Genomic DNA, 15,636 nt, shown 5'->3' on the forward strand with positions numbered 1-15,636 from the left:
AACGTATTATTGCATAGGAGAGCAGCTTGGCCTCAGGATCATTTAACAGAATGAACAAAAGACAACAAAAAGATACAAAACAACGACAAAAAGATAGAAAAAAAATGCATACAAAAACAACAGAAGACAAAATAAATAAAAAGATGCAAAAAATAACAAAAAATATACAAAAAGTTACAAAAACAACAACATGGAGTGGTTCCAAACTGATTAGTGCTGACATTGTGTTTTTCAGATGACCGGAGGGACAGCAAGAGAGGCCAGCCTTGTCCAGCAGACCTTTGCTCTGCTGCAGAAGAATATTCTGGTACAATGGAGGCGGTTGGGACATGTAGTGCTGGTAGGTGAACCGTGACCGGGGGCAATCCTGTGGGTGTTTGTTGGAAGGGCCGTTAAGGGAGATAATAATTTCAGTTGCTGCTGTTGACATTTCCTTTTCTACAATAAATTTATAAGGAGCTCTGTTATTCGATCTTTAATTTTAGTGACTGGGTCACCTTTATGGCATTAAAGCACAACTCCAGCCAAAACTTTATTTTACTTCCAGTTGAATTGATAGGATTAAACTTCTGTTGTCTTTTTTTTTTGCACTTTATGTCCATATTAGCGACAGTTCCCCTTACTTCCTGTCTTGGTGACAACAAGGCAAGAGAGGACAGAGTGCTGGTGTCACTGGGACAGGAGGACAGAGCAACAAAGGCTGAATGATATCACTACCTGCTTGATGGTTTTGTTGCTGTCTCTGTCCCTCATCACTTCCCACCCATGTGACACCCTGTCCCCAGGACAGGAAGTTGTCAATATATCCCGATATAGGGACACAGGAATAAACACTTTTTTACCCACTGCTGCTGCTACAGTTTGATGTTCTTCTTGGTCCAAATCCTTTCTGTAAATCTCTTTCTTTATGATCAAAGGTTTTCAATCCATCAAATCGTGGTTTAATACAGACTGTCCTTATGAAGAGTGTAATGTTCCAAAAAGTGCTGGATTTCCACATCTGCCATAAACACAGCAGTAATTTAAATCCATCTGCTAGCCTTTTGCTATTGAGGTGCTATTGGGTGCATAAGAAACCAACAGAGGTTTCAACCTCCAATCATCTCTCTGTGCAAAACTAAATAAAAGATTTTGGCTGGAGTTCAGTTTTAGTAATCCAGAGAGCCAGTCCCATGTCATCCAACAGTATGGATTCCTCCAGTTAAGAGCCCCTTTATCTAACCCAAAATTTCCTGTAGTAGAAGAGAGGTCAGGAGATGTTTATCTCTATGAAGTGTCTGTGATGTCACAGTGTTCTCCTAGTGATGGTGGTGAACCCATGATTGGTTTTGCAGGAGTGGCTCCAGCATTTGGCATGGATCTTCATGCTGTTCTTAATACTGGCTATTAGAGACAGTCCAAGGCCAAGTGCGTACTCACCGGCCGAGGTCCTGGGGCGTCTGGATGAATTCAGCAACAAAACTTTTCCAGTTGGCTACATCTCTACAATCCCAGCCATCCGGGACATAATGCAGAGGGTCAGCAGAAGCACCATCATCCCAAGTAAGATCATCTGTAGGCCAAGCATGGTGCTCCTCTCCGTTGAATGAGGAGTGTATGGGGGTCACCAGAGGGCCTGACTGCTTTATAAAATCTTTTAGTTCCCGTTCAAGTGTTATGTGTGTATGAAGCTGGAGTACCCTGAGAACTACCCCCGCTAATAAATGAATGAAAATGACAAAAGCCCTTATTCCCCCTTCTAGAAATATCAGTGCAAGAATTTCAAAATACTTTCGACCTTGTGGACGTAGTTGATGAGAACATCACTGTTGGTGTGGAATTTGAGAACGAGTTTACATATTTTATCAGATATCATCTGTACACCATTCCGAACCCCAATGACTACCTGGCTGATAAAGGTAAGAGAGCATCTAGACGATTTTTTCGAATGCAACGTTTTTTGAAAAATACACTTTTTAATGCACAATAACACAATATATTGCTCAATTGTTTGATAAAATATAAAAGATGATGTTATGCTGAGTAAATGGATACCAAACATGACATGGTTTAAAATTGCACATGCCTGTACAACAGCGACAAATTACGTACATTTGTAAAATCCATAGACGATGCTTTAAAAGCCTTTACAGGTCACTACTTTTGATTTACACAAGAGGTCTAGTGCTAGAATTACTGCCTTCAATCTGACATTCATGGTGATACCTCACATGAATGTTGCAATCTCTGTTTACATTCTGCCATGGTACCGCTGCTTGTGTTTGCCTTTGATCGCAAGCACGGGGATGGGGGTGAATTTTTTTTTATTATTTATTTTGCTTTTTTAATTATTTTTACACTCTCCCTTTAATTTTTTTTTTGATCATTTTTATTGTTATCACAAGGAATGTAAATATCCCCTGTGATAGCAATAAAAAGTGACAGGTAGTCTTTTCTGAGAAATCTGGGGTCTATTAGATTCTAGATCTCTCCTCTGCCCTTAAAGCATCTGATCACACAGAGATTGGTGTGATAAGATGCTTTCCTAATGTTAAAATGGCATTGTTTATATCTTATGAAACGGATATGATGAAATGCTCATAGCTTCTGGTCTCTTAGACCATAGAGATGATTGGAGGCATAACAGTCTCCGATCAGTTTTATTGTCAGCCAGTGGAACCACTGGCTGCATTTTATGGTTCCTCTGTGGGACAGGAGAGCCCAAAAAAAAACCTTGAAAGGCCGCGAAAGGGGTGGGGGAGTTCCTTTCTGCTGCTTGTAAAAGCAATTCAGTGGCTAATTAGCAGCTAGGATTGTTTTTACATGAAAGTTAACCACCAGATGAAAAAAATTATACCTGGATGATGCCTGTAGCTGCAGTCATCATCCCGCTATAACTACTCAAAGTCCAGCGACAAACCAGTACATTGCTGGTCTATGTTGGGCATATATGTAACAGCAGAGAACATGGGCATTCAGGTCTGTGGACCAATATGACCGCAATTCATTCTTTTTTGTAAGGCCCAAAAAAGTTTTAAATTCAGAAACTGTGATAGGTTTCCATGCAAATTATCTGGCAAGAGCTGAATTTGGGTGGGCAGCGATGAATTGTGCATATAAATTGGCTTGGCCCACAATCAATTGATACAAGTCTTCCGTGAAAAACAGTGCAGGGGCTAAACGTTAGTGCTGGCCACGAACGGGGCTGATCCTGCTAACACTGCATTTTTGGGGACACTATACAAAGCAAGCACTAGTATAGTTCTGTTTGTGATCAATATATTGATACGTACAAACACTATACTAGTAATGGCGGTGATCAGCAACCTATAGCGTGAGTGCGATAGTGTGCGGGCAATCTAACGCTAGCTGACCCTGGCTGGGAGGGGCGCTAACTGACCCTGATGCAATCTGATGTCGCTAGTGGCAGTAATACAGTGAAAAATTCTATATACTGACACTGTACTAATGGCACTGGTTAGGTGATGGAGTGATCAAAGGGTTAATAGTGTGACCAAAGGGTTAAATGTGCTAATCTAACGTGTGTGTAAAATGTGCTTTTACTCAGTGCAGTGTTCGTTCTTCTCTCTCTGGAAAGCATAGGGGGCAATGGGGGAGCGCATGCACACTCCGAAATAGAAAGTGACGTAAGATTATTTCACTTTGCCCAGGCCTGCCGCTTTCCTGCACATTGTTGGTGGGTGGCAAGTAGTAAAAAAAATAAATACATTTCTATCAATAATTTTTGAAACATTTTTAGTTTTTTTTTAAACATTATTTTTCTTTGTTTTTTAATTATTAAAAAAAATACTTTCATCTGAGTAGTGCAATGTTACCATAGTAACATTGTACTACTCTGGATGGTGATCAGGGTTTTTTTTATAAGGGCTCGTTCACACTTGACTTTATTTCTAACTCTTGCCAAACGCCCCTATAGCATTTGACAAGCATTAGACAGGTGTTTGTAAAGTGTTTTTAACGCTCTGCAAACGCTCCAAAAACGCCCAATGCACGGTTTTGAAGCGGTTGGTAGGCATTTGCCGTGCGTTAAAACCCCACAACAAACTCATATAATGAAGTTTAAATGGTGTTAACGCTCTGCAAATGCCTCGCAACCGCACCGCAAACGCCGGCCAGGCGTTTGCGGAGGGGCACCATAGACTTGAATGGGAGGCTTTAACTCCTCCTGACTCGACCAGAGGGGTCCGTTTTGCCACGACGCGATGCGACACTAACGCTTCTGTATGAACAGCACTATGTGCTGCAGTATTTTCAGAGGCATTTGAGTAGCGTTAAAAACGCTTCCCAAACGCCTGTCTGACGCCTGCTGACAGAGCTAGTGTGAACATAACCTAACACTTTGCATTGCATGAGCAATGACGTTCATTAATCTGCAATGCAAAGCTAGCTTTGAACTGTCATGAATGTGTTACGTTCAGGACAGTTCAATATAATAATGATCTTTGATTGGTTCCAGCTGGTCACATAGTACAGAGTGGTGCTGTGATTGGCCCCATTTGTTATGTGAGAGCTGTGGACCAATCACAGCTCTCCAGGAACAGAAGCAAAGCTTTTAAGAGTCAGATTGAGTCATAAAAGCTTTGTTGTCATTGTGGTCATGTGATTGCATAGCGATCACGTGATCATTGGGTCCCGATTCCAGGGATTCTCATTCCGCTGTGTTGGTCCTGCAGCTGTTTCCCGTTCACAGTACATTGTGGGCAGGCGGCCCGAAAGTGGTTAAACATGGCGCTACTGACTCACTGCACCCAGCCTGCCGAAAACGTCCAAGCCCAGTCAGCTTTGGAACTCTCATCTTTTTTATGGACTACTGAAAATCCTGGTGTCACCCCTCTAGTGGGAGTCACGCAGGTGCGGTCCGCACCCCCTGCACCCCCACAGCAATGCCACTGCTTGTACACAAATGGCAGTTTATGGAAGGAAGATCTCACCCCCTGGTACTGCGAAATATCTTCCGTACCAGGGGGTTAAAAATTATATGTATATATATATATATATATATATACATATACAGAGTGGATATAAAAAGTCTACACACCCCTGCTAAAATGTCAGGTTTCTGTGATGTTAAAAAATGAGACAAAGATAAATCATTTCAGAACTTTTTCCACCTTTAATGTGACCTATAAATTGTACAACTCAGTTGAAAAACAAACTGGGGAAGTAAACATCAAAAACTAAAATAATGTGGTTGCATAAGTGTGCACACCCTCTTATAACTGGGGATATAGCTGTGTTCAGAATTAAGCAATCACATTAAAAATCATGTTAAATAGGAGTCAGTACACACCTGCTATCATTTAAAGTGCCTCTGATTAACCCCAAATAAAGCTCAGCTGTTCTAGGAGGTCTTATCTAACATTTTCATAGTCGCATCCTACAGCAAAAGCCTTTTTATATCCACTGTATATATATATATATATATATATATATATATATATATATATATATATATATATATATACACACACACACACACACAGTACCTTGAAAAAGTATTCCCACCCCTTGAAATTTTCTACATTTTGTCATGTTATAACCAAAAATGTAAATGTATTTAATTGGGATTTTATGTGATAGACCAACACGCAATGGCACATTATTGTGAAGTGGAAGGAAAATGATAAATGGTTTTAAAAATGTGAAAAGTGTGATGTGCATTTGTATTCAGCCCCCCTGAGTCAATACTTTGTAGAACCACCTTTCACTGCAATTACAACTGCAAGGTTTTTTGGGGATGTCTCTACCAGCTTTGCACATTGAGAGCAAAACTTTTGCCCATTCTTCTTTGCAAAATAGCTCAAGCTCTGTCAGATTGGATGGAGAGCATCTGTGAACAGCAATTTTCAAATCTTGCCACAGAATCTCAGTTGGATTTAAGTGTGGAATTTGAGAGCGCCATTCTAACACATGAATATGCTTTGATCTAAAGCATTCCATTGTAGCTCTAGCTGTATGTTTAGGGTCCTTGTCCTTCTAGAAGGCTTCTAGCAGGACAATGACCCTAAACAGCCAGAGCTACAATGGAATGTTTAGTCCAAAGCATATTCATGTATTAAAATGGCTCCAGTCTCAAGTCTTTTGCAGACTCTAATAGGTTTTCTTCTAAGATTGCCCTGTATTTGGCTCAATCCATTTTCCCATCAACTCTGACCAGCTTCCCTGTCCCTGCTGAAGAAAAGTATCCCCTCGACATGATGCTACCACCACGTTTCACGGTGGGGATGGTATATTCATGGTGTTAGGTACCTACCGGTGGTAGCCTCTAGCGTTCCACAGTTCGGAATCCCCCAAGGCGTGGAATCTAAGTCCCAACCTGCTTGTTCACCAGGGCCCCTGATGGTGGGGATGGACTTGGAGCAGGCCGAGACCAGGTCGCGGCCCCTGGGTTCACCCAGCTGCGGTAGAAGCACCACTAGAGGTGTATAGCAGGTGAGAGCCTGATGTGAGGAGATAACAAGGGCAGCGTCAGGCAGGCCGGGTTGGTAATGGTGGTGGCAGAATGGTACAAAATCAGTAAGCAGAAGGATAAACAGGTCACAGGCCGGGTTCGGTAACGGGAGATCAGAACGTGCAGGGTTAAGCAGGAGAATGGTCAGACAAGCCAGGGATCAGAACAGGAGACAGACAGCAAATCAGGGTCAGGCAGGGTCGACAACAAGACAATCTACAATACAGGAACTCAGGATACAGGTACTGTAAGACCATATGGCAACTAGACACAGCCCTGACCTGTTTTAAATAGGGTGCCCTGCACCCTGATTGGTACCAGGCGCGCGTCCGCGATCACGAGTGCGCATGTGCGAGCGCCGCTGCAATCGCGGGTGCCTAGGTCCCAATGCTCGCATGCTAGTGCGGCCGGGCACACCGCACATGCGCAAACCCGTGCGCGACCGCAGCCAGCTCTGGGGTCCCTGACATTGCCCCCCCCCTTACGGGCAGCCTCCGGATGCCCGCCCCGATTCCTCCTTTGAGGCTGGTTACGAAGGAATTCCTGCATCAATCTGGGAGCATGGACATTCTGAGCAGGTTCCCACGAATTCTCTTCTGGCCCATAGCCTTTCCACTTAATCAGGTATTGCACTTGACCACCCCTTTTCCTGCAATCCAAAATTGCCTCTACCTCGAATTCTTCCTCCCCGTTGATATCTATGGCCTCTGGAGGTCTAAAAAGGGGTCTGGAACTGAGAGAAATAGAGTTATGCAGAGTGGGTGCACAGGGCATTCCCAGCTACACTTTTTTTAGTTAGTATAGTTCATTACTTCACATGGAATGCACGGTGTCAGATTACCATGCGAAAGAAAGTCCTCCCTGTTGAGGTGGTGGTGCATGATATTCTGGGTGAGGTTGGGAAGATTTGGGGTCTTGAGAAAGGCAGGGAGTCTGGATAAGGGCATGGAGGAATATCAGACCTGCCTTTTGGTGAACTGTCCATCCCTGGGTGAGGGGCTCTTTTTTTATGCTGTTCTTTTCACTCCCTTAGTTTTTGTTTGTTAAGATCTTCTTTTTGAAGAAGGGCTACATACATAATGGGGGCCGGTTGTTTCTTGACCTCTCAGGTTTGATGTCTGGTGTAATGATCTGAGTTGTAGTAAGATTTATTTCCCCCAGTATTGACATGTTAATTTCTGAGAGGTTTGCTTTTGTCTGACATTATTTATTTTTGTATATTCTGTATATTATTTTATGTTTATTGATTGCAAGACTTTTAATAAAAAAAAATTGGGAAGAATGCTGCTTACATCGGTGTCCAGTGGGAAGAATGCTCCTTATATTGGTGGTCATTGGGAAGAATGCTCCTGATATTGGTGGTCAATGGGAAGAATGCTCCTTACATGGTGTCCATTGGGAAGAATGCTCCTTTTATTGGTGGTCAGTGGGAAGAATGCTCTTTATATTGGTGGTCAGTGGGAAGAATGCTCCTTATATTGGTGGTCAGTGGAAAGAACGCTCCTTATATTGGTGGTAAGTGGGAAGAATGCCCCTTACATTGGTGGTCAGTCCGAAGAATGCTCCTTACATTGGTGATCAGTGGTATGGATGCCCCTTACAATGGTGGCCAGTGGGAAGAATACACCTTACAATGGTGGTCAGTTGGAAATTATGCTGCCCTTCTAGACATCTAGAAAGTTTCATTGTCACTGACAGGGATGCATAAAAGAAGCACTACTGATTTAACTCTTTTTGTCTTTGCTCTCCCTCCCTGTGTGTTCCTTTAGGTTACTGTGAAAATTCAGAATATAGATGCCGTCCTCTGGAGTACTGGAAATTGGGGTTCATCTCTCTACAAGCTAGTATTGACTCTGCCATTGTAGAGGTGAGCAAAAGACCATTAATGTCCCGTCACCATTCATTATATAGACAGCTGTTTGACCACTGGACCTGAAAGATCCTGAGGGGTAAATTGAATAAAAAATAAATCTGCTCCGCCCAATGGCCGAAAGAAGGAAGTTTTGTTATCTAATTTACACCTCAGGATCTTTCCGTTTCTATTTGTTCAGAATACGATTTCATCAGCATTTGTAAGCCCCGATGAAAGGGGAGGATTTGACTTCCCTGAAACATGTTGATTCTATACGGAACAAAACTTCTAATGACAATCCTTTCTGGACTTTATACAACTGGTCTGGCACTTTCCTCTTTGTAAGGCTCCTATTGCTCTCTGGATCCCTGGAGATTCAGCCAATCCAATTTGCAGAGCTATTTGTCCTGTGAAACTGCGTGTAGATTAGTTAAGAATGAATAACATTCAACCTGGAGAGGAAATAGCCTAATAACATTGGATTTTGCCCCCATTCTCACAGATGCAGTTTCAGAGTTACTAGATCCTTAAAAACACTCCAGCGTTCGATTCAAGGTGCTCCAAAGGGTACTTAGGTGTACAATGCTTCCTCAGGCGCAGCCCTCTACAGATCGTGAAATCTTCAGTTAACTGCAAAAAACACATACAAGAGGACACAAACTCGTTGTGCATTACCAAATAATTTATTGATGCCCCAAAGACAGATGGATACTCACAAAAGATTAAAAACAGCAGGCATATAACAAGAACACTTTAGCCTTGGGTAGTAAGTCCAATCATAGGACCATCTGATTGAAAAACTAACCCGATTTAGGGGGTCTAGCTCTCCTTCAGATCTGACTGTCAGCACTGAAGAAGGGGGCTAGACTCCCGAAATGCATTAGCTTTCCAATCAGATAGTCCAATGACAGGACTTACCGCCTAAGGTTGACATATTCATGTTACAGTATGTGCCTGCTGTTTTTAGTCTTTTTTGAGTATCCATCTGTCTTTGTGGATTCAATAAATTGTTTGGTGGTAAGGCACGAGGAGTTTGCACCCTCTTGTATGTGTTTTATGTAGTTTCACAGGGTGAGTAGCTCTGCATTTTTTTAAAATAAGTACAGTTCTATATATGTCCAGATGATAATTGTCACAGGGACAGAAATTGAAGGGAGATTCTTCCAATGAAAACACTTGTTCTAGTGACAAATGTCCAAAAGGTGGGATTTCCATTTTTTCTGGGAGTGTATCACTTTCCAAAGAAATAGATGATACAAGCTTGATATGGTATGTTTCTCTTACTCCCTTTACTACCTTTTATTTAACTGTCTCCCGCCCACCATATAAGGAAATGACAGGAGCAGGGCGATTCCCTTGTTCTGGGAAGACGTTATATTCCTCCTACTCTAAACGCGAGTGAGCGCCCCCGAGGGCACGCAGCACAGCAATCGGTGGTGAGCTGTGTCCCTGAAACAGCGGATCACCGATCAGCAGAAAGAGCTGATGACTTCGGCTCTGTCATGTGATCAGCTATGTCCAATCACAGTTGATCGCATGTAAAAAAAGGAAATGCCGGTAATCGTCATTCCTCAGAGGGTACATCTACACTGATCATCAGGGCACTGATGATCAGTGCCGACCCATTAGTACCACCTGTAAGTGTCCATCAATTCCACCTGTCAGTGCCCATCAATGCCACCTGTTAGTTCCCATCAGTGCACATCAATGCCACATATCAGTGCCTACCAGTGCACATCAATGCCATATATCAGTGCCCATCTGAGCTGCCTTTCAGTGCCACCTATCAGTGCCAGTCAGTGCCACCTATGAGTGCTGCCAATCAGAGCTGCCTATCAGTGCCAGCCAGTGTCACCTATCAGTGCCACCTATCAGTGCCACCTATCAGTGCCCCCTATCAGTGCCATATATGAGTACTGCCTTTTTAGTGCCTATCAGTGATGTCTGTCAATGCCCACCAGTGATGCCTGTCAATTCCCATCCGTGCCAGCTACCAGTGCCTCCTCATCAGTGCCCATCACTGCAGCCTCATTAGCGCACATCATTGAAGGCGAAAAATTACTCATTTACAAAATTTTATAACAGATACTAAGAAAAAACTTTTTCCCTCAAAATGTTCAGTTGTTTTTGGTTTGCTTAGCAAGAAATTAAACCCAGCGGTGATTAAATACCACTAAAAGAAAGCTCTATCTATCTCAAAAAAATTGATACAAATTTTATGAGTACAGTGTTGCATGACCATGCAATTGTCATTCAAAGTGTGACAGCACTGAAAGCTGAAAATTGGCCTGGGCAGGAAGGGGGTATAAGTGCCCAATAGGCAAGTTGTTAAACCACTTGTGTCAAACATAAGGCCCACTGGCTGAATTTGGCATGCCAGTTCATTTCATGTGGCCCTCACACCTCTTCTGCAGCTGCAGCACCTCCTTGTCTCAGCAGTCGGCAGCAGAGAGGAGAACAGGACAGGTCTGCCAAATCGTGTGCTTCTCCATGCAGCTGCGGAGAGGTTTGTCTTTGCTCCCCCATCTCAGCAGTCGGCAGCAGAGAGGAGGACAGAACTCTTCCCACAGATCCTGTGCCTCCCTGTGCAATTGCAGCACCCACTCATCTCTGCCTCCCTTGGTGTCAGCATGCAACAGCCTCTGGCAGCCCTCCTCTGGTTCTCCTCCAGACCCTGCACTTTTGCGTGCCAGCTCTGCCCCTAACTTCTTCCCAGCAGAAGCACAAGATAAGGGACATACATTGTGATGTAAGGGAGGGTGAAGGACTCTTGACTTCTGATGGTGGGGGGACACTTGACATCTGATGTAAGGGGGGTGGGGTGCTCTGTGCATCTAGTCTTACAGATACAATAGGCCTTTTGAGGACAACCATAATTCTGATGTGGCTCGTGATAAAAATGAGTTTGACACCCCTGCTTTAAACAGAAAAATATTATAAAAAAAACAATAAAAACATAAGAATTATCCAACTTAAAAAAAATATTGAATTAATCTGAAAAAACAATATTTTGCAGAGGAACACCAAGCAGTCGCTATGGGATGGGATGGCGGCCACAGAGGTGGTGAAGATGAAAGCCGTGGACTACACAGAGAGGACAGTTCTGTACATGGGCATTTTCATGTATGGAATGAGCATGTGCTTCATCACTCTGTCGTATCTCATGACGCTTCAGATTACCCGGGAGAGGAGGAAAACCAGAGAGCTGATGAGGATGATGGGACTGAAGGATCTAGCATTTTGGTGAGTGGCGTTGGCCAACCCAAAGTAATGTATTCTTGATTGGAATCCTTAATGGAAAATAAAGATCTCAGGGAAGGTGTCAATAGTGTAGGAGATGAGGCAGGCCAGTGACAGTGGTTGCACTACTGATTTTGGGAAACGTGCAGCATGATGAGGGGTCACAGGTATGGCTGCCATTCTGCTGACAGGTAAAATGGTCCTCATTGGTTGGAGTTTTCCAACCTTAGAAGATCTCCAATATGATGCCATCATCTTGTATTTCAGGTTGTCTTGGGGGTTGCTGTATACCGTCAGTGCCATCATCATCGCCACCCTCATGGCTCTGGTTGCCACCACTTACATATTTGTGCAGAGTTCCTTTGGAGTTATTTTTCTTCTCTTCTGCCTCTACGGCATAGCAACGGTAAGTCTGGATGATGTGTTTGCACAAATGAACATCACGTTATTCCTATATCCACATTCAATAAATCTCATAAAAGCTTTAATATGTTAATGTATTTTCAAAAGTTATTTTCAAAATCCTGTCAAAAAGGTCCTTGTTCAGGCACTTCCAGTAATGGGATGACAACACTCTGACTCAAGTGGAGACTACAAGTAACTATTTCAATAGACATTATACAGGCATGGTCAAGTGTTGTCACTCTCAGGAAACCTGCCCTGAGAAATGCCATGCCACCACCCCTGAAGTGCACACAGACAGAAAGTGGCTGGAGGTATCCAGAGCTAGGACGGAATATAGGTTGACAGAGAGATTTTAGAAATCACAGTTGCTTATGATACGCAGTGCACAGAGCAAATTACATGTCATCCAGTTGCAGCATACATCACATAACTCCTTTTCATGAACCGAATTCCTCCTCACTATTTAATCTTTCACCCTCTCCCCCCCAGGTCTGCTTTAACTGCATGCTGAGCACCCTCTTCAGGAAGCACCGTCTGACAGCAATTCTGGGTTTTTTCCTCACTCTCTTCCTAGCCGCACTGGGCCTCCTACCGCTGGTGAACGCCATGCCCAAATCTCTGGAAGTTTTTCTGAGCATTTTCCACCCCTTCTCCTTTGCCGTTGGGATGGTGGAGGTAATACCTTATTATTAGGAGCTGTTTTCGGCACCCCTTACAGTTACCAGTCACCAAGCACCGGCGCAGTTATATGACAGGAATAAGAGTACATGGTATGCTCAGCTAAACCTGAAAGTACTGATTTTCTTCATTTGGCAGCTCATTGGAACCTCAGAGGCGTGAACCAGTTCTTCAGGGTGTAGGCAGGTGAATTTAACCACTATACCACTAGGTGGTCCTGTATCAGAATAATGTCTGGTACAGCAGATAGTGAAAATAGGTGGTAGGCCTATTTTAGGTAGAACCCTCCCAGAGGTGATTTCAGGGTTGAGTCAGCACCCATATACCGTATAAGCTAGGTGGGGAGGTACACAGAGTGTCTTGGGGCATGGAAGCCAGACACTCCACATTTGTCAGAATGTAACCAACACATGTGAGCACTGGACAGGGCAAGGGGCTGGGTGGAGTGCACCTGTATGCAGGAGGAGCCCACTGTAGATATTTTATCCCTTAAGGAGGTAGGGGCTAGGGAAGATTGCAAAAAGCTTTCTAGGCCAGGCTGGAGATCCCTGTATGAGACTGGAGGGTTCTCGGGAGAGGTGTAACCAGTTGGGAGGTGTCTACAGATAGCTCAGTCCTGGGATTACTTATGACCCTGGGCAGAGGAGAGACTAAAGGAAGATGGCTGTGAGGTGCTGCAAGTGCTTTGACATGTGACTACTGCAGACCATCCACTTTATGTGAATGACTGTGTACATCTAATTACTCTGGAATATATGTCCTTGTGATGTGACTGTCTTGCCATTCCCTGAATAACACCACTAAAGTGCAGTGAAGCTAACAACCGTGTGGACACTCCTTCTGATATAAAGGTCTATTTATGAGAATGTTGTGAGAAGGCCTATTGTGAGTAGCAGGGAACAAGATGGTGGAAGAGTTGGCCTCTGCAGGAAGGATCATGTTCTAGTAGGGCTACAGCAGCAGGCTGGGCCTTGGGCACCATAACTAGCCAACCACACGGTTCCTCTTACAAGGGATTGCCATTAATGTGAACCTGTTGTCCTGCACTGCATGGACAAAGAACTTATTTGCTTTAAATACACTTCAGCAAACACCTGTGATGCTTGACATGGACTCTTGTATTGTTGGCAAAGTTGGCATGATGTGTCCATTCATTTTGGCTTCTCTGTATTTTTAGAGCATGCACATGGCAAATGACCTTCAAGGGACCTACTTCTCGGACATCAGTGGTGATTCCTCCCACATACTCTCCAGTGCCATCTACCTGACTCTAGACTCAGTGCTTTATATCATCCTCACTCTCTATTTTGACAAGATTATTCCAGGTGAGGACAAATGGCTGCTTATCATTTAATGGTGGACCAAAGTATTCCAATAACAAAATGTGTTAAGTGGAGCACACATATGGGAATACCAATTGTGTCCAAGCCTCAAATATAAGAATGCAAGCTATTGCATTGACTTGTCTTGGTCACTGAGATGCCAATCATATGATGTAATATTATACACTCTGGTATAAAAGCCTCTGCAAAAGTAACACTATAGCCATCTTTATTTTGTTCTCATGGCCTTGATCAGACTTGTCTTCTTTTGATGGCAGATAAACACGGAGTGAGACATGAGCCACTGTTCTGCCTGAGACCTTCATTCTGGTCAAAGAAGAAGATGTCCCCTGTACCACTAAGAGAAGGAGAGCGCATAGAGAAGGACTTGGGGGACTATGTGGAAAAAGTTCCCATTGAGTTACTGGGAAAAGAAGCGATCAGGTACTGATGTTCAAGGTGGTCGACTTCTGTCCTTTATAGAAAACACACAGTAAGCACCTTAAATTAAAGAGAGCCCAATACCTGATTTTTAAATCATGGTAAGGATGAGGTCCTTTGTTACCCCAAAAATGTGATTTGGCCATGCTAAAAGAGTATTCTGTTGATTCATGTGGAGCCACCTTTCTCAATCTTTTACCCCAGTGGAACCCTTGACATTTGTTGGGGGTTATTAGAGAACCCCTGCTATAATTAATTTTTTTGGTGGTCATTGGAAAGAAAGCCCAACATTGGTGGTCAGAATGCCAAAAAAAATCTAAAAAGATCATTGGTGCCTTGGCACTAGCTCTGTTGATTGGTGTTGGCCCTGGAATTATGTAGGTACCATAAGCAGGAAGGTCAACCAGCCACAGCTCTGGGAACCCTTAAAAACCTGTGGAGGAACTCTGGTTTACATTAGTTGATGTCAATTATTTATTATAGTGTCAGGCACAAACTCTGTTGAGTGGTTTTAGCCTTGGAACTGTGAAGACCCCATCAGTTGAGACTTGGGAGGTCAACCAGCCACAGCTCAAGGAACCCCTAGAAACCTCTGGAGAAACTCTGGTTGAGAATGGTTGATCTAAATTATGTTTATGATCAGTTTATGATTATGATCAGTTCATACAACATGTCCAAGGTCTGTTTTGTGTAATGTCCTCTAAATCATCATCTTGTCCCTTCATACAGGATAAGTAATGTAAAGAAAATGTACAACGGCAAAGACAAGAAGACAGAGGCTCTACGAGGTGATCCAGTTCTTAACATGTTCACTTCTATTGTCTGTAATACAGATTACTTTCTATACTACTATATAATAGATAAAAAATTTGTTCTTCAATCCCGGCATAGAAAAATATTTCATCCTATTGACACCTGCTGTGTAGCTGAATGCTTCTTAATACACACTTCTCACCATTCTCATTCACCTTTCCAACCGCTCCATTTCCGCCACCCTCCTCTGCCAATCCCTCCACTGGCTTCCGATTGCGCAACGGATCAAATTCAAAATCCTAACTCTGACGTACAAAGCTGTCCACCATACTGCCCCGAACTACATCACTGACCTAATATCCAAGTACCACCCAGCACACACACTCCGCTCCTCACAAGACCTCCTTCTCTCTAGTTCCCTGGTCTCCTCCTCCCATGCCCGCCTCCAGGACTTCTCCAGGGTGTCACCCATCCTCTGGAACTCCCTGCCCCAA

The 15,636-nt window shown here is 43.5% G+C and overlaps 1 protein-coding gene across 2 annotated transcripts in view; it reads left to right on the forward strand.

Moving 5' to 3' along the window:
- Positions 1-15,636, forward strand: part of LOC149440366 (ABC-type organic anion transporter ABCA8-like) — a 90,895-nt gene that overhangs the window by 22,613 nt on the left and 52,646 nt on the right. For both annotated transcript variants that reach the window (XM_089658728.1, XM_089658727.1), the window contains exons 2-11: positions 236-340; positions 1,335-1,542; positions 1,743-1,898; positions 8,221-8,318; positions 11,320-11,546; positions 11,811-11,949; positions 12,438-12,623; positions 13,804-13,951; positions 14,227-14,392; positions 15,119-15,177. In XM_089658728.1, the coding sequence (XP_089514854.1) occupies positions 236-340; positions 1,335-1,542; positions 1,743-1,898; positions 8,221-8,318; positions 11,320-11,546; positions 11,811-11,949; positions 12,438-12,623; positions 13,804-13,951; positions 14,227-14,392; positions 15,119-15,177 (1,492 nt within the window). The remainder of the gene's footprint in view (positions 1-235; positions 341-1,334; positions 1,543-1,742; positions 1,899-8,220; positions 8,319-11,319; positions 11,547-11,810; positions 11,950-12,437; positions 12,624-13,803; positions 13,952-14,226; positions 14,393-15,118; positions 15,178-15,636) is intronic.

This window comes from Staurois parvus, unplaced genomic scaffold (assembly GCF_062004578.1).
Source record: "Staurois parvus isolate SC_StPar_1 unplaced genomic scaffold, SC_StPar_1.0 ptg001090l, whole genome shotgun sequence".
In the NCBI taxonomy this organism is placed as follows: domain Eukaryota; kingdom Metazoa; phylum Chordata; class Amphibia; order Anura; family Ranidae; genus Staurois; species Staurois parvus.